Source organism: Parasteatoda tepidariorum, chromosome 5 (assembly GCF_982258835.1).
Source record: "Parasteatoda tepidariorum strain Cologne lab strain chromosome 5, Ptep-v5.0, whole genome shotgun sequence".
Taxonomy (NCBI): domain Eukaryota; kingdom Metazoa; phylum Arthropoda; class Arachnida; order Araneae; family Theridiidae; genus Parasteatoda; species Parasteatoda tepidariorum.
This window is the reverse complement of record NC_141759.1, coordinates 117,020,480-117,040,133: the sequence shown is the minus strand read 5'-3', so window position 1 is coordinate 117,040,133 and position 19,654 is coordinate 117,020,480. Positions and strand designations below refer to the sequence as shown.

The 19,654-nt window shown below is 25.5% G+C and overlaps 1 protein-coding gene and 1 long non-coding RNA gene across 5 annotated transcripts in view; both read right to left on the bottom strand.

The window, feature by feature from the left end:
- The window catches only part of LOC147810060 (uncharacterized), a 553,747-nt gene that overhangs the window by 240,178 nt on the left and 293,915 nt on the right, over nucleotides 1–19,654 (bottom strand). The window lies entirely within an intron of this gene.
- LOC147810065 (T-complex protein 1 subunit alpha-like) overlaps nucleotides 6,868–19,654 on the bottom strand; it is a 28,850-nt gene continuing 16,063 nt past the window's right edge. Inside the window, exons 3-6 of the mRNA XM_087164944.1 lie at nucleotides 11,838–11,884; nucleotides 10,598–10,735; nucleotides 8,443–8,526; nucleotides 6,868–7,081 (exon numbers count right to left, since the gene is read on the bottom strand). Coding sequence (XP_087021070.1) covers nucleotides 7,019–7,081; nucleotides 8,443–8,526; nucleotides 10,598–10,615 — 165 coding nt within the window. The 5' untranslated portion in view covers nucleotides 10,616–10,735; nucleotides 11,838–11,884 and the 3' untranslated portion in view covers nucleotides 6,868–7,018. The remainder of the gene's footprint in view (nucleotides 7,082–8,442; nucleotides 8,527–10,597; nucleotides 10,736–11,837; nucleotides 11,885–19,654) is intronic.

Genomic DNA, 19,654 nt, shown 5'->3' with positions numbered 1-19,654 from the left:
CCAAATATAACAATTATATAACTATATAACAATTTCTTCTCTATCTCGAGACCACAAGCTATAAATTTAAATTAACTAATACCTTAAACATGGAATTTATAATAGGCAGAAAAATATGAAATATAAAAGTTCCAGACAAATGCTAAAAATAAATTATAGAAGCAAAGAGAACTTCAGGTCAAGAGATTATACTACAGTTTCTTCTTCGTCTGTAGAGAATACCAGCTGTAAATTAAAATTAATAAATAATTGAAACATAAAAATTTAAGAAAAGTAAAAAATACTAAACATAAAAATTCTGGACAAATATCAGAAAAATAATCAAAAAACCACATAGAATTATTTTCTTCACCTTCAAAGACCACACAAGCTATAAAATTAAAATCAATAAGTACTTCAAACATGAAAATATAAACGGCAAAAAAAAAGTTCCAGGCACATTTATAAAAAATTATTCTCTATTTACAATATTTTCCGTTTGTTAGAAGCACAATGAACATGAAAAGAACAAAATTTATATGTGTGAATAAAATTATGAGTGAATAATTAAGTTTGAGAAAGCGTTTGGTTTTGAATAATAAATTAAGAATAAGACTTAGATAATGAAATAACAAAAAGATTAAAGCTTTTTATGTTGCAGCCCACTTCCCTGAAAAATTTTTATTACCATCCAAAAATTTATAAAAAATTATTCTCTATTTATAATACTTTCCCTATGTTAGAAGCACAATTCACAAGAAAAGAATAAAATTTATTATCTTAATATACAATCAATATATAAAAATAAGAATTATAAAAAACACACTATTGTAAAAATGACAAAAAAATTAACACACAATTAGCTGCACATAAATCTTTGTAGGCCTACTTTTCAATTAAATGAATTTCTCAAAAAAAAGATTTTTATAGATTATATTTACTTTGTCAGTTCAAAGTCATTTGTTTATTTTCCTTGATAATAGACTTTTTACCAATAAATACCATTCTTAATCTATAGAACTTCAAATTTTTTCACTTAAAATTATAAATTTTCCCATGCACTTAAAAATGCAAACATTCAAAAACATTAAATATAAAAATAGAAAAAAAAATCAATCTAAAATTAGAAACTATAAAAAGGAGAGATTACAGATTATAAAAAAGAGAGAACAGGTTGTATAACAAGTATGCTGTAGCAACACTACAGTAGTGTGAAAAAACCAAGGTCAAATCTATTATATATAATTCTCTTACGTGGCTCCCAAATTTTGGCTGTATTTCTTTTCCGCCGGTGGCAACTTTTTTTCTTTGTTTTGAAAACAACAAAGCATTCTGCCTTTTAATGATGTGTTTCTGATCTAATATATATAATTCTCTTACGTGGCTCCCAAATTTTGGCTGAAGTACTTTGTACAACTAAATAAGATTCTTTTCACAACAGTTAAATATTTACTTTATTTTCTTCATTCATAGAGAAAACAGTCGGCAAAGAATTCTGTTAGGTTAAAAAACATTTCGCTAAAAAAATAACGAATTCTAAAAGAAATAAAAATAAACAACTTAAAAAATAAAAATGCTGTTGCCAGCCATAGAATTTTTTGAAAGTTAACTTAGCAACATAAATCAAAATGACATAGAAGCGTAACTAGATCAAAATCTGATACCTGAGCGCTTGACGTAACAAATCCTTCAATTCTATAAGTGTTGTATCGCCAAATGCCCAGATTAACAATTGTGTTTTTAAAGAAATTCTATAAAAAGTTTTAAATAAAAAAAAAAACTTCTATCCAGCTACTTCTACAACTGCTTCTTGAAGAACATGGCTCATTGATTAAAAATATTGTTTTAATTTTACAGTACTAACTTTACTTCTACTAACATTATTGCTATGACCCTCTTTCATTACATTTTACAACTTCATGCTAAATTTGAGGACTTTAAGTTGTTTTGTGGTTGAATACTGACATTTAGAAATGTGTACATAAAAAAAAATAATATTTAGAGGTTAAGAGTTGCCTCAGAAAAATTTGAATTGTTGACACTGAATTTAATAATAGAAACAATTTTTTTTGTGAAAAATTGAATTGTATTGCTGACATCAAAACTAGAAATATTGTGTTTCAACTTAACAATTCTACCTTAATTTTACTGACATTTTGAACAAAATTAAGGTTTAGAATTGCCTCGGAGAAATTTGAATTGTTAACAATGACTTAAACAAAATGTTTTATTTTAACTGACAAATACTATATTATTATTTTAACTTTTTCTATGACTATACTGATTTTCGTACTCTTTTCTTTGTTTTTAAACATTTTAAAAATAAAAAACTTATAATTGTTCTGCTTCTGAACACTGATGAAAACACAAAATGATGGGCTTCATCAACAATCAAAAATATATACATTTATTTTACAAATTCCATATTATTAGGGTGGCGCCTTTCAGAGAATTAAAAATACAAAATTATCTTCATCGAAACCGATGCTTCACATCAGGCGCTCAGTGACAGACTACTATTTCATATTGTTTTGCAACACATGGCTTTAGCCCTCTGGTGGGAAAGACTATAAAACAAAACTTACAACAGTTACTTTTCTCAACAACTGAAATTTAGAATAGTGTGATTAAGAAAAATATGTGAACTGTTTGCAATTTCAAATTAATATTGAAATGTACAGGTTTAGAATTTTCTACAGTGAAAAGTTTTCGGAACTTCAGTAGTAAAAAAAGTATACAAAAACTAGACGTTAAGAACGTATCCAATGAGCGAGCATTGGATTGCGAAGCAATCCGAAATGAACTGTGAAAGCAGTTCCGGGAGTTGGTGAGCGCCAGCGAGCCGGGGGCGAAGCCTCCTAGTATTAAATAATACATTCCCAAAACATTTATAATAAGTTGAAAAGCTTAGAGCTCAGAGTAGATTTTTCAGAAAAATACTGCATAAAGTAACAAAAAATATTAATAAACTAACAAATTTTATTAAAATATCTTTTAGATTTGAAACTAATAATATTATACAAACTATAATAAATCTTAAATAAAATATTTTTATCTTTTAAAATTTTTTATTGTAAAAAATGCCTTTACAATTTAGGAAATTTTCTGCAAAATTCATGACATATCTACATTTTTGGGGGAATGACATAAATATTATTAAAATATCTAAAGCAGAATAGTTATATAAATGTAAAAAGCAAACTGGAATTGTAAATAGAAAATTATAATTAGAGAAGATGAAAAATATGGTTAAATAAACAATAAAATAATAACAATAAGACCCAGTTTAAAATCTGGAAAATACCGTAGAATCTTAACTTTCCGGATTAAATTGAAATAATACAAAAATTTACATTATATACAATTATATTTACATTAACAAACATTGAGTGGCCACTTTAATCAGGTTTTAAATTTCCCTGATTTTTTCAGGTTTTCCAGGTAAACATACTAAAATTTCCAGGTCAGCATGTTTTTTTCTCATAAAGTGTAGGATAGGTACAAGAAAAGTGTCAATATTATAAAATATTTTATTTAAAACATTTTATTTAAAATGTTATTCTTTAAATATATCATCATGAAAAATAATCAGACTAAAATGATTTTAACAACTTAGTAAAATATTAGTTTTTTATTCTTTAATGTTTGGATAAATTTTTAAAAAATTAAGACTGATGTGGAGAAAATATCTTTAGCTAGTAGAATATAGTGTTTTTATTGAATAAAAAATGTTTTAATGTGATACACTAAGTAGTTTTTTCACAAAGTGTACCAAATGTCAAGTAAAAAGCGACAAAAAAAGAAATCTTGAATAAGTATTGTTTAATAAGCAAAATAATATAAATATATTTTCATTAGGCAAAAGAAAAAGATTCTAGGCGTCCAAAAGCGTCATACACACTTATGACTTTTATTGAAATAAGGCTTTTTTCATTAATTAAAATGAATATTTCAGAATGGGTATTTAAATATAAGATGTATAATCTTTTTTTAGCAAAACTTCATGGAATATTTTAAAAATAAAGTAAAAGTTTGTTTTTAGGAAATCAATAAAAAAATAACAAAAATTTTACTTTACAATCATTGTGCACTTAAATGTTTTTAGATTTTAGAATTAAAATTATTGTCTATTACTTTAATTTTTTTATTTAATTATTTTCATTTAATTATTTTCATTTAATTTAATGTATTTGTAATTTAGTATCAAACTTATGTTAGCAAAATTATATTTTAATTTTTGCTGGCTAATTCCATAATATTTTCTTCTATCATTTAAAAATGGCTCATAGTCATAATTATACAACAGATATTTGAAAGATTATTATTTGTCATCATAAGAGGTAAATCAGTAATGAATATTGCTGAATTAGTCTATTTTGTCCCATTCCATTGTGCAATATGTGATAAAATGCTTAAAAGATGTACTTCATATCAACGTGATCTGAGATTAAAATTATAAAATTTGTGAAAAAATTCATAAATTCCCATATGAAAGTTGTAAAATCTCTGCAAAATTTTATAAAAATATTCTGCTTAAATTTCATTTTCGATGAGGCTTTACTTTGCAAAATCAATGATAAATAGATCCTAATATAGTAATAATGTTTTATCGGCTAATGGAAACAAATTTAACACATTGGGTTTTGATGTGCATTATGAAGCAGAAAAAATGAGGAACTTTATCCAAAGAACTCAGTTGGAACAGTTAAGCATGGTGGTGGTGTCTTTGTATGTTGATGCATATCAACATAAGGAATAGTTATTTATAGTAAATAGTTATTTATTGATGGCATAATGAATCAAACTATTTATTTAAATATTTTAAAACAGATTTACAATTATCAGCCAAAAATTTGGATTGGAATCTTTGTTTTATATTAAAATTGCTATCATAAGCACACATCTCTCATCATTTGTGTCCAATGTCTCAATAATTGACCACAAGCTTTCAACGCACCACCTCAATTGCCAAACTTAAACCAAATAAAGCATATTTGAAAAGAACTAGGTGCATGATAACATGACATTAAAAGAAAAAACTAACTATAATTAATAATGGTAAAAAAAAGCAACTTCATGTGCGGGGCCCTGCACATGAATAAAAACTTTTTAGATTTTATGTTTATACATCATTGAACATACTTTTTATACATTTCTCAGTCTTTGCCAGATTTTTAAGGTAAAAGGAGAAACAGTTTCAGAAATATCTCTAGATTGCAAACAACATTTACAAGCGTTCAACATTGTAATTACTACACATTTTGTATTTTGAATCAAAAATCAAATATTTACCATATAGTTGCTACTGAAAAGAACTTTTTTATAATTAAAATATCAGAAGCTAAAATGAAATTAAGAAAATGAGAATTAATGCAACAATTGAAACGATCTATCGTCAAACATTGCTGTTAGTGATTGCAAGAAAATGTGTGATTGATCGGCTTTGCTGAGAAAAAACAATTCACCGATTTCATTGGATGAGAGTACAAAAGCTAGTGCAATCTAAAATCTTTTGCTACTAAGTTATAACCATGGAATTTTTGGAGAATTTTATTAGGTAAAAAATATTAAAACATTTTGTCAAAATAAAAACTACCCAAAAGCATTGGAACAAACTAGAACAATAAATGAATTCGGCCCACAGACTAGAAGAAAAAAGGAAACCTACTTTTTATACTTAGAAGCAAATATCCTAACCTCTTCTTCCAAAATCTTTGACCATTCTAAAATGTACAGTTCCATAGTCTCCAATGAGGTCAAAGGTTTATTCATTCATTTAGCAACTATTTAGCAACACTGTCTAAAAGAGTGAGTTTATAATGGATGGTAAAATAATTTAAATTAGTAAAATTAAAAATATATATATAAGAGAAAATCCACTGAATTTTCCAGTATAAAAAAAGTTCCTGATAATTCCAGGCTTTTCAGGTGGGTAGTTCCACTGACTAAGTTTTTAGTTGGGTTTTGCTAACTATATCTTACTGAGTGATGTTCTGTCTTGAAATCTAGTAGCACAATTTACACTTGACATTTTGATTAAACATACGCTACACTTTTTAAATTTTCAGAATATCTTTAAATATTAGCATATTGTAGTTTCATGAGCAGAATTTAAAAACAAAGATACAACAATGTTTGGAAGTTAATAAAAGTTTGCAAAACTTTCAATGCTATGAGAATGCCTCATCCAGACATTCCAGCTTGTTATTGGCTAACAAATTTAACTCAAAACAAATCTAAAGATGCATCATCAACCATTTCTGAATCAAAGCAGAACATGACTGATTTTTAAATTGTTCAACAATATTCTCCCCTAATTTTTGTTTAATAAAATAACAAAATATGTTATTTTAAATATGTTCTTTCATATGAACTTCCTTTGACCTCTTCTGAGGCATCTTCATACTTTCTTAACTGTGATGATTAAAAAGTGAGTGACGATTGTGTGTATTGAATTATGGGCATTCAGTTACTTCCCTTAATTCAGAAACAGTTTTCATTTGAATTTCTCCTCTCTCTCTTTTAACTGTAACTCATTTTTTCAAGAATTGTAATCCATAACTGTAGCTTTGTTCTGTTTGTTAGTAAGTGGCAGATTGCAATTTGTTACACATCTTTTTAAATGCAACAATAAAAAATCTAAATGCCTTAACAAGAAAAAAAATTTTTTTCATTAAAACATATAAGCTCCTTTAAAGCTTGATTTAATAAAACGGACTTATTTATCCAAAAGCATTTTAAAATTCAATCATTAATACAAACATTCCATACTACTTTAAACTTGCTTCATAAACTGTTTTTTTTTTCTCTTTTTTTTAAAAATTTTATTAGAGTGATGTATTTTAATCAAATTGTTACTAAAAAACTACATACAAGTAATATCATGCATGAAATATAACAAAGAAAAGAAATTACATCTAAACATAAAGAGAGAGAATACAAGTAGTTAGGGAAAGTGCAAATACTAGGGAAAATAAATTTTACGTACAACAAATGTAGTTCTTCTTGATCTTGTAGCTCGGCTAGTTCAAGAGAACTTCTACTGTGGGATGTTCAATTTCAAACAATTCAGTATAATAGCCCCATTCAGGAGAGTTACATTCTGTTAGATATAAAATTATATTTAAATAAGAAAATTCATGAATAATTTAATAAAAATTGAAATATCCTTTTAAAATGAAGAGTATATTATTATATTCTGAGAACATTTAAACATTTCTATTCAGAAGTAGCACACAGAGTTCATACTCAGAAAGTATTTTCTCCTGACTTTTTCAAGCAGATTTTTATGCAAATCCAGGATTTCTTTTTTTTGAAAAAATTCAATAAAATTTAAATTTGATAAAACTATAAATTAAAATTATAATAAAATCGCAACTCTAAGTAAGCAATTATAAATTATTTTTATTTAAAAAAATCAGGTGATTTAAATTATGTCAACTCTGATGAAGAATAATAAAGTGTCAGAAATATGACTGAAAAAGAAAACGCAAAGCGAAACTTGCAAATGAAACTGCACCTCTGAAGAAATGAAATTTATTCAGTTAAAAAATATGGCTTCATAAAAAGATATTAAAGCAGCTGACAAAAAATGTTTTGTTTTTAACAATTAAAGTCTTGTACGAAATTATAAAACAATTTATCATAAAATATCAAAGAGAATGAGAAATAAAAGTGGATACAAAGAAAAACCTAACATCTAAATACTCTTAGGGCAGAATTTTAATACTTTTAAGGCACCTCAGAATTTAACTAACAGCATTCCAGAAATGCTTAAGAATAATGGAAGAATCTTGTAGAATACACCTAATCAAAATGAGATCAAAATCACAAAATTGGCAATTTCATAAACTGTAAAAGATGCTATATTGGAAATCCAGTATCATTTGAAATTTATATTTATTAATATTTCTCCTTTTTTAAAATTTACATGATTTCAAATAAGGCACAATTTTTTCTAACAGAATTTTAGGAAGATTTATTAATAAAATTATTTTTAGAATGAAGACAGAATGCTCTTACAAAAAAGAAAAGTTTTTCTGTTCTGTCACAATAAGAGTTATGATTGATTTGAAATTGAAAATTTAACTTACAAATTACAATGTATGATATTTGACTTAAATAATGAAAAGTTAGTCAGTTTATCAGTTTTAAAAAAAAATATTGATTTAAATATCATATACCACTATGCTTATATATGAAAATTCGCTTTTTTATTGATGATTTTCAAAATCTGTTCTCTGTTTAAACCAAAGTTTTTAAAATTTTGTCAGTCAGTTTTAAATTTAGATCAGTTTAAATTGATTGCCAAAACAAAAAATTCCTAAAAAAAGAATGGATGTGTTATTTATTTGTTCAAAACGATGACATAATAACAGAGATAATAGAGAGAGAGAGAGTACATAAATAACAGAGATAATAATAAAAAGCAAGACAAGATCTTAAAAAGTAAAAATTAAATACTCCAATATTGTCCACAAGCATTTTATTCAGAACAATGGGCCCTAAAGAACTCTTTGCTATGTTGCTATTGCAAAACAGCTGCCACTGTAAAATATATACAAAAGTTAGTAAGAATATAAAGAAACTATATCTATACAAAAATCTATCAAATCTACTATATCTATACAGAAATCTATACAAAAAAATTCAATAATGCTTTTAAAAGAAAAATTATATTCTTAACAATCAACGCCTATCTATTCTTAGAAGCTGTGATGGGACAAGATATATTTTTCAAAATATATATATGTAAAATTTTTAGTTTGAACTTTTATTTTTATCCAAACTAGCTTAGGTTTCATTACAAATAATCATTAATTATTATTATTTTAAAAGTGTTCTTCTAGTTCATATTAGCAGCTAGTGAGAATAGATGTCATAAAACTGATTATTTAATCTATTGTTACTCATTAAAAGTAAGCAATATCAAAATCAAATTTTTACAATGTTAAATAAATGCTAATTTGTAAATAGCATCTAATCTCCAGTGTTCAATTATTTAAAAAGTTTTTTCAAACAGCCCACTACATTAAAACATTAATTTTATTTAGTAGTATCTGTGATATTTACAAACTTTGTAAAACTAAAATGAATTCTTGGGTTCTGAAATTTTCAATTCTGAAATTTTAAATATTTTTTTTTAACCCTTCGTTAAAAGATATAAATTTGGTACAACAACTATTTTGTACTTTTTGAAATTAAGTCTGTCATAACATATTCACATTAAATTCTTTCTATTTTTTTTATATTTTAATATCTATTAGACCTGCTGCTGAGTGAAAAAAACTATTTATTAGTAACACCTTCATCTTACTTTCAAATGGAATTTAAAAACAAGCTTCCTTCTTAGAATTACAGCTTTGTATTAAGATCAACATGGTATTTTTAAGTTTTTATGGCTAGTTAATCAAAAATTATTGTGCGCTCCTACTTCTAATTTTTATTTTGTGTAGAGTCTGGCAGTTTGATCAAAAGTAACAAGCAAGAAGTAAACTTTTATTTATTTAAAAAATTATTTGTGCAAAAAAAAGTTTAAATTTAAAAATTAGAAAAAAATTTAAACAAGGTTTTTTTTCTTCCTTTTTCTCAATATTTCTTAGTTTACTTAACATATATTTAAAATTTTACATTTACACATACCTATGATGACCTGGAAAAGTAATTAAAATTTACAAATATGTCTTTCTTTCTTGAGTTTATGATTATAATAACTATTTACTGATAAAAAATCATCTGATAAATAATCATGAATATAAGCTTATGAAGTATCTCTCTGACTCTCCCTTACAAACAAATAAAATAAACTGTGTTTTTAAGTTTCACCTTTGAAAATTTGATTTCCAGAAACTTCTGTGATCAATGATTTTTTTAAACGTCTGGACCTTCAATCTCCGGATCACTGTTACTGAAATATCCGGAAATCCAGATTTTTTCAGGAGCACATTCAGCTCTGGATAAATAAAAGTGTCATTACTCGGTAGACTTAAGAATCTTTTTAAATCCTTATTTATTTGATTTATAGTTATTTTGCTATACAAAGTAAATAACAACAGTATTTCTTTCTGCTATCTGATGTTCACATACACACAAATGATAAGATTATCTTAAAATTGATTTCATTATTCTCACAAATGTGCAAGAAGAAAGGGAGAAACAATTTTGGAATAGCCGGATATTTATTATATTAATATCTAGATTAATTTAGCCAGTAGTAAAAATGATCAAGAACCAAATTAGGGTACATAGTTTAAATGAACGTAAGTTATGTTATTACTATGTTAGTAATTATGTTAAATCCAATAGAGTTGACAGCTATGCAATATACTCTTTTGGTCTTATGTTACAAATTAATAACTTACAATTCTTTGTTCACAATTTATATAATCTATACAGGGAGAGCATTTTGCTACTGAGTCAATTTGTTTTGACATTTCTCCTCAATATACATCTTTCACATTGAGTAATAAAGAAGAAAAAGAGTTTAAGAGAGAGAGAGAGAGAGTAAAATGGATTAAAACAAACCTTTAGGCATCCCAAGCACTCAATCAGTCAAAGGTTGTTTACAAGTAGCTTAAAAAACAGGATAATAATTAAATTTATCACCATATATATTTACCATATGAAAGGAACACATATTTTCTATACTTGGTGTCAAAAGAAGTTGGGGACTAGATGGACTTTTTGGATCTTCCAAAATCTGTCTCACTAGCGTTTTTTAAATAAGTTTTGTCAATATGGGTCCTCGAATTATTAACTGAAAAAATAGAGAATAAAAAAATTATTGGCATTCAAAATAATAAATGTTTGATTAATAAATTGGTATTTCTAATTTTTTGTAAGTATTTAATTTCTTGTAATTATCATTATCATTTAAATGATCATTTGAATCAAGTTTTAGTAGGATAAGATAGTTTTTCTTTACAGGAAAAATGTTACCTAAATAATATATTGTGAAAAACTGTGACTGGAGGGTCTTTTTTTGGACAAAAGTGTTCAAGTATATTGAGTAATAGTGTTGATATGGATAGCAATATAATCAATCGTCAGTTTATTTAATACAAAAAAAGAAGAAAAAAGTTTGTCATGCAAAATATACCTTAAAATATAAGTAAGTTACAAAAGAATATTAAAGATTTAAAAGGTATCAAAAATAAACTGAAATATATAAAAACTGAAAAATAAAAAAAATGTTGCTTTAAATCAGTAAAAAGTAAGCAACTATTTATTGGTTATGACAAATAATAATATCATTTAAAGAAAGGTAATTCAGCTGAGAGTATCTCATTAAAAGATTGAAAAATATACATATATAAAAATAACCCTTAACAGAAAGTAGGTAGTGGATTGACAAAAATTTGAAATGTTATATAGTTAAAAAATTGCAAATTTTTACAATTTAAAAATCCTTCTTTTCTAGCTTTAAAAAAAAAGTTCATTTAAGCAAAAACTGCTAATGTGTTGATATTACACATTACAAAAAATGAATAATATTTATTGGAAAACAACTATAATAATTTTTATTCTCTTTTAAGATTTATAACAATAGCTGGTTGGTAAGTTTACATGGTGAATATGAAGTATTACGAGATTTCTAAATGACACATATCTTTATATTCTGTAAGATAAAATAAAAATTATTTTGGGTTTTGAACAATTTTTAATGCTATTGGTCAAGCTGCTAGTGATGTATATTGAGTGATGTATAAACTGCTAATGATGTATATGAAAAAATAAGCTTTTGTTTAAAAAAGAAAATAAAACAAGTTTTTAAATACAAAAAGTAAATTTTTAAATGAAAATAAATAAAAAGGTCAGTAAAAAAAGAATCATAATTATGAATCATTTTTAAAAACTACCTTCATTCGATTCTACCTTCAGATGATGAGCTCTCATAATCATATTTCTGAAACAAAAAAATTATCAGAAAGCACTTGAGATGGTAAGATAGACCTATATAGCACTTTAATCTTTATATATGTATAGTATCTTTATATTTGTACAGTTAATATGCTTCAAATCATTATGTATTACAAAAAAATATAACATTAAAAAATATCATAAGTTGCTCTATCCACAAGATAGAGGATATAAGTATGTAAATTTAAATTTCCTTAAATATGGTTGAAATTTAGCACGTTAACTGTAAAGTGCATACTGTTCCATATTTTAATGATATTTTTGTCATCAACTTGTTTATTTCAATTTATAAAGAGACACTATATCAGTGTGAAAAATCTTTAAGTTTCATGGACTTATGTAACTGAGGAAATTATTCAGCAAATCTCTGAACTTATATAAATAATCTTACAGCTATGCAGAAAAGTGTTTATTAATCTTCGTTATTAAAGGTAAATTTATTTAACTTTACTCTTATAGTTACACCCACAACAAAAAGTTACATTTATACCTCAACAGAAAAATGTTAATTAAGTATGACTGTAAATTATGAAATTTTGTATTCAGAAATAGTTGATTAAGATACAGTGAATTACTGACACACAAAAAAATAATTCAATATTTTAATAATAGTTATTAAGTATTGTGGGAGTGACATGTTTTGGTTGCAGGACTCTTGTTAAATACATTTTTCTTATGTAGAAGAATAAATAGAAATGAATGATCATAAAATCATTGGAAAAATATGGAAGAAAATCCCGTAAGTAGGCAGAATATTTACAAGAAGAGAGGGAAAGGGACAAAAACAAGAAGAAAAGCAAAACTATGATACAGTGAATGACCGAAATCGAGAGAATGTCGACTTTTATCTGTGGATATCAACAATCACATAGTCACTTTGGAGAATGTCCGAAATATTTTTCTATTGATATTAATTTATTCTCTGATATTATTATATTTATTCAATATTATAATGTCTGCTAAGGAACGATTAGTAGAAACATCAGTATTCAGATATCAGGCAAAAGTATAACAGACAGTGGCACTTAACTAGATCTAGTATGTATTTGGAACATTTACCAACTATGAGATTGTCAATATTCACCGGTGAAAGTCAGCAGTCACCGATTTCGGTAATTCACAGTAACATATTTATATATGTATACATATAAACAGTTGACCCAAGATTAAAAAACAATTCCATTGACAAAAACAGAATGAAAAGCAAAGTATATTGATATCATTACCTTATAACTATATCATTATAACTATATCATTCATTAATATATTAATTAAAAAGATCTGGTTTGCAAATGTTAGTGTACATCATTGTATCATTGGTAATACTAGACGCACAGACAACGAAAACTTTGAATATTTCTTACACAAGCAAAAAAAAAAAAAAGTAACTAATTTAATTTTTTTAAAGAATAACTATATAACTATTTAAATATTGCTACCTAACATGAAAAATACAGCTCACTCAGTTTTTATGATTCAATTAAGTCAGTTAAATATGATTATGTCATTTAAATATCGCACCTGCAAAATGAGGAAATCATTTTTCAAAAAATAAATAAAACATCGAGCATCATGCAGACATGCATATGTAAGTGGTCCACATTAAAATCCATAAAAAGCCAATACTCTAAGACATTGTAGCCGAGGGCTAATTTAGTTGTAATTGGTACTCCCACATCTTTGCGATAAAAACAGGTTAATTAAGTAATGCATGAAAATATTTCACAAAAATAAGATAACTCATTCAGCAACAAAACAATTTCTCCATGCAGTTTCTAATAAATAGGATTAAAAGTACATTTTTAATTGATATAATTTTAAAAAACCCTATTTCTTTTGCAAAAAAAAAGCAAAATGATGCATAATTAAAGCAGGGTTGCCAACTTTCCACAGTTTTGGAAAAATTTCTTATAGTGGTAGCAAACTTTATGTTTTAATGTAAGATTCTTTGTTCATGTAAATTTAATTTAAAATTATTTTTAACTCCACTACATATGAATAATTCAAAAGTTAATATGAAAAGCCATTTTGTTCCAATTTTTTATGGCAAGACATGCAATATTAAGCAATGTTGGCAAAATTAACCAAGATTCTGAAACTTTCTATTTTTAACTGTCTAACACTCAATAAAATATATTTCAAAAACATAAAGGTTGGTAGCCTGACTAAAGAATATAATTTAACTGAAAATTGCTGAATACACATTAAAACTTTTTTTTTTCAAGTTAGATGCTATGATTGATTTTATTTATACCCAAAACTGCCTAACTAGCTGTTTCCAACAGTTAACTAATTTTTCCTAAAGAACTAATTTTTAGTTGAATGAATTTAAGTATTACAGAAATATTATTATTTCTTTTTTCTTTTTTTTAATATTTCACACATCCATTCAGTGTTCATAAGGTCTAATTGACATGTACTTTTAGAATTCTTATCAAAGTAAAATTAAAATATGTATACAACACAGACCGGGGTTGCAAATTGATATTTAAATGAATAAAAAATGCTATCAAATCTGAGAAACTACACAAAGGAAGGTGTGAGTAATAAACACCATAACAGGTCTAATTTGAGGTTGAAATTTGCAGGTTTATTTATAACAATCATCTTTCAACTCCTTTGAGATTCCTTCCGTAATCAAACCAGTTTTGCTGTTTATTACAAAAATTAAAAGAAAGAAAAATTAAAAAGAGAAAGATTATTAAAGTGCCTTAAGTTCCTGAGACCCATACTTAAGTATATTAAGAAATAATTAATAAAGATACATTGAAAGTTTTTTTACGGATAAAAGCTATATTTATTAACTTCTAATCAACATAGTAAAAACACATATTTAAAAAATATAACTTCACACCAACTTAATAAATAATTTATTGAATGTATTACATAAATTTTACAGTTAGATAAAATAAAGTAGTGAATTAATCTTAAGTATAACAAATTAGCATCAGTTAAGGCAAGTTAAAAATCTTTTTAATATGAAAAATTAAACACAACTATTTAAAACACTAAAACAAATAATATTCTTAACAACACTTTCCAGTTAGTGGAACTGACCTTAAAATATTTATATGAATTGCTAAAAATATTTGTAGCAGGTAATGTGTATTTCACATTAATTATGTAGTATACAAAACATGTTCTAATTCTGTAATATTGGGAGAAATTTTTTTTTATCACAGAATTAAAAACTTGGAACTTAGAGAAAAAAAATGACAAGTTAAAGGGTAAAAAGAAAATCATTTAGTTCTCAGATTTATCAAGAATCTAACTAGTTTTTATAATTACTATTGTTTAAATCTATGTTGAAAATTGAATGATAAAAATGTAAATGATAAAAATGCAAATAAAAATTTATAGTAAAAAATCGGTATAAGAGAGAGTTTAGCACTGCCTAGATTAGGCAGAAAGAAAAGATTCAGAAACAATCTTATGAAAAGGACTTGGAATATTGTGTTCATTGTGTTATGAAAAGGTGGTGGAATTTTAGTCGAAATTCTCTGTTTTGTTTTACATCCTACGTCTTCATACTAAAAAATGGAAATATTTCTGAATAATTTATTTTAATTAAAATTAAGTTATTTAAAAACAAGTATTACCCAGTAAGCACACACCTCACGGCAAACGTAAGGCCGTAAGCTGGCATTCTAGGTAGGGTAACGGCAAAAGGCAAGTACAATAGGGTCCTTTATCGTTTGTTTTGAGGCATTTCAGGAAGAGGCGGAATAACTCTTCACCTATACAGGCCCGAAAAATAAAACCGTTGTTTGGCCTCTTACACTTAATTAGTTACTGGACCTTTATTGTATACCGTTGTTTGGCCTCTTACACTTAATTAGTTACAGGACCTTTATTGTATACCGTTAATTAAGTGTAATGTTACAATAGATTAATAATGAATAGATGCAGAGTTGGTAAAAAATGTGCTTTTAACTCAAAAATTTGAAAAAAATCAGGAGAGAATGGAAAAAATCCATAAAACGTTAACCGTATTTTTGAGAGGAAAAAAACAACTTTTATTATTCTTTGAAAACTGCTAATTTTTTACATAGAATATTAAAAACTTGAATTATATTATTTTACTATAATCTAAATATACTTTATGTGGTATTACCTATTATATTTTTTAAAAAAATAATTTTATTAAAAAATAATCATTTTAAATTTTATTAAAATTTTTAAATAAATATATATAATTATTTATTTTTTCTTTTTGAAATCATTTTCTGAAGTATAATTTTTAACTCGAAATATAATATATTCTTTCTTTCTAGAAAAATTTAATACATATTCCCTTAAAAATAAGAATAAATATTAATACTTTTAACTAGAACAATTCCTTTGTTCATTGAGAAAAAGTTTTTATTTTTTCGATTGTTTATTATAAAATTTTGTTAAATTTATTGTATTAAACATGTACTTAAGAAAGACTTATTGAATTGAATACTTATTGAAGACTTTTTCTTATTGAAGACTTATTATTATTTTTTTATTGAATAAGCGATACATTTATTTTTAACGTTAAAGGATTCAATAAAAAATCCATCATTTTTGTAATTCATGGTAAAAAAAAAAAATCTAGTATAATTTATTTGATAGCAGTAAAAGGCTAAAGGTCCGTCATTGTCTATTTTTTGTCATTTTAGGAAGAAGCGATATGAAAACTTTTCCCATTGTTTATGTTTTGGTCGCTTGAAAATTATTAATGTAAGCCCCAAATGAAATTAACATAAATTTTTTCCAGACTATGACTCCTTTTTTAAACCTTCTCTAAAACAAAAATGAATAGGTAAGTTTAAAATTCATGTAAATAAAAAAATCTATTTATAGAAAATAAATGAATAAAAAAATATTGTAAATTGCTTAAATCCTCCTAGAAATTATAAATATCTTGAATTTAGAGCAAGGATTTTTAATGAGATGGGCTTTTTTATTACATTAATTTACTAACTTTTATTACAATTTAAGTGTTTTGTAATAATGAATGTATACCATTTATAATAGTAAACGTTTTATTTATATAAATTGTTTTTTATTTTATTTTAATTTTAATGTTCATTTCAAATTTAATATCTTAGTTTAATCACTTACTTCTTAAAAACTGGATTCAAAATAGTTTAAATGGTCTTAAGAATTTTGAATTTTAAAAAAATCGTGTTTAAATTTTCTTACTGTTTATAGCAAATGTCTAGTCTAATAAAGTAAATAACTTTTTTTCCCCTAAACTTTTAAGCAATACTTGAAAATAATAATTGTTTAGGAAATTTTATTCTTAAATATACGTTTTTAAGTAATAAAAATACATTTGGATATTTTTATTAATTAAACTTCAAAATTTTAAGCAAATAATTTTTTTTAAAAACTTATAATACAGAATATAAATAAAGATTAAAATTATACTTTCAAAACGTTAATTATATTTATTTTTTATTTGCATTACAAAAATATTTTTTCATGCAGCATTAATTTATTTTTAAAATAGTTTATATACATTAAGGAAAAAAAACTGTTTTGAATGCAATACATAGATGGCGCTGTTTTTTATTTTTTACTTTAGACGTGTTTTCGAGTCCTGCGGATAGATGGCAGAAAATATAAAGTGTAGGGTCTTGTAGGGTTGCCTTTCTTTTAACTTTGATAGAATTTCGCCAATTTACACAGAATGACAGAACACTTAATGGCTTTTGTCCAGGCATAACCAATTGAGGACACAGCGGCGACAATATCCCCCCCCTCTCCCTTCTGCTTACTATAGTCAAGCAAATTTATCATTCATGTGTGGCAAGGGTCTGCACTATTTATTCTAGCATAAAATGTGACATAAATAAAAAAATGTTCTACTGCATATTGCCTTAACCAATTAAATAGCGGAGTAGTTATTTAAAACCATAATTGCGTTATTGAGTTTTATTTTGAAACTAAATTCTTTAAATAGCAAATTAGACAAAATTAAACATTAAATTTCTCTGTTTCAATCTTTCTTTACACTACATTCGTCACATACTTCAATTCAAGTGTTAATAAAAATAGCATTGTATTTAAAGCTGGAAAAAATACAAAAGTTACAGCAGGATTGAAAAAAAGTCACCGATTTTTTCTTCTACGAAGTCGATATAAGATTTAAATAAAAATGCATTGTGTGAAAAATTACTCATTTTCCAGTAATGTTCCCTAGTTGTAGAAAAATGAAAGAAACATAACAATACAAAATAATAAACATATATTTAATCATTTTCAAAATGTCATTTGCAAAATGTTTCCTATACATGAATTAAAAACATTGTTTTTTTCTCACAAGGGGTTTTGGGTTAACAAATTTTAAAATTGTGCTATGTTTTAAATCTTAGGAACTAATAACAGAAATATGGCTGAAATATTAAAATAACGGTAAGAGAACCGAAATTTTATCTGTTTGTCCCATTAAACTGTAGGTATAGTTTTAAATTTACGGTAAATTTGCAAATCAATATTTCAGAAAAGGCATAACTATTTAGACGAAATTGAATGATTATGTAATTAGAACTAAGTGGAGCTCTTTTAACCATAAACTGGTGAAAAATGAAATAGTATTTCATGCTGCCGAATCGACTTGGCAATTTTCATAGTACAAAACGAATCCAATGAATCATTTTCATACCTCCTTTTTAAAGAGTGCAGTTCTTTTTGAACTAATTTATTGAAATCCGGTTAAAGTTTGACGTTAATTTAAAAAAAATTCAAAAACAGGTCATAATTCGTAAACATGCAAATATTTAAATATATTAAATGTTTTTCAGATAGTGACGATAATTTATACCTTGACTGCAGCAGATAAATTTTTATCAATTGATCAGCTTCTACAGTCCTTTTTTAGAGACAATTTTAAATATTAATCATACGCTTACTGATAATAGTTGTTCGACACAATTTATTTTTATGTATCCTTGTTTTCTACATGGAGGCACCGTCACCTGTTCGCTACGCTCGATAATCCCTGTAGTTGAATCTCATTCATCAAGTTTGAAATAATTGAAGATCAAGTACAAATTGTTTTCTTCCACTTTTTTAAGTAAAAATTACGATTGGATTGCCAGCAGTTGCATTTTAAGGATTCCTAAGTTTTGACAAATGAAGAAGAAGGAAAAACGGTCTCGCCGAGAGTTATTACGCATTGAAGATGTTCTATGGAAAAAGCAGTTTATGCCCGCGCGCAAATTCGTTTTTTTATTCTCTCAGATCTAGAGGCATTTGGCACAAACTGTTCTTAACAATGTTCTTAAAAGTTTTTTTTTCCTGAAAAGTCGATTAAAAATTATTTGCTTAATGTAAAATTATTATACTTTTATTTAAGTTCATTATATTAACTTGTTAATTTTGACAAAATAAAAAGGATAGCTGGATTTGAATGATAAATAACTGCGCTTAAAAAAATTACATTTTAGAAAGGCAGAGTGTGCGACACAATGAAAAGAATTTATAAATTAGAAGTAATTTTTTCTTGTTAACCGATCATATAAGAAACAATTCTTATTTCTCTTTATTCTACACATATTTTCAAATGTCGGTATAAAATGTCGAAGTTTTATATTTGGCAACACCTAGCCTTTTTCTATATAATATTTTTTTCTTTATTTTCATTATTTTTAATATTAAGTCAAGAGGGATATTATGAAAATCGCGTAAATTAAAACTTTTTCCACAACAATCAATAAATAATTATTAGTTAAAGAAAAAATGAAAAAAAAACTTTTAAATTGTAATAACTTTCAAACAAATA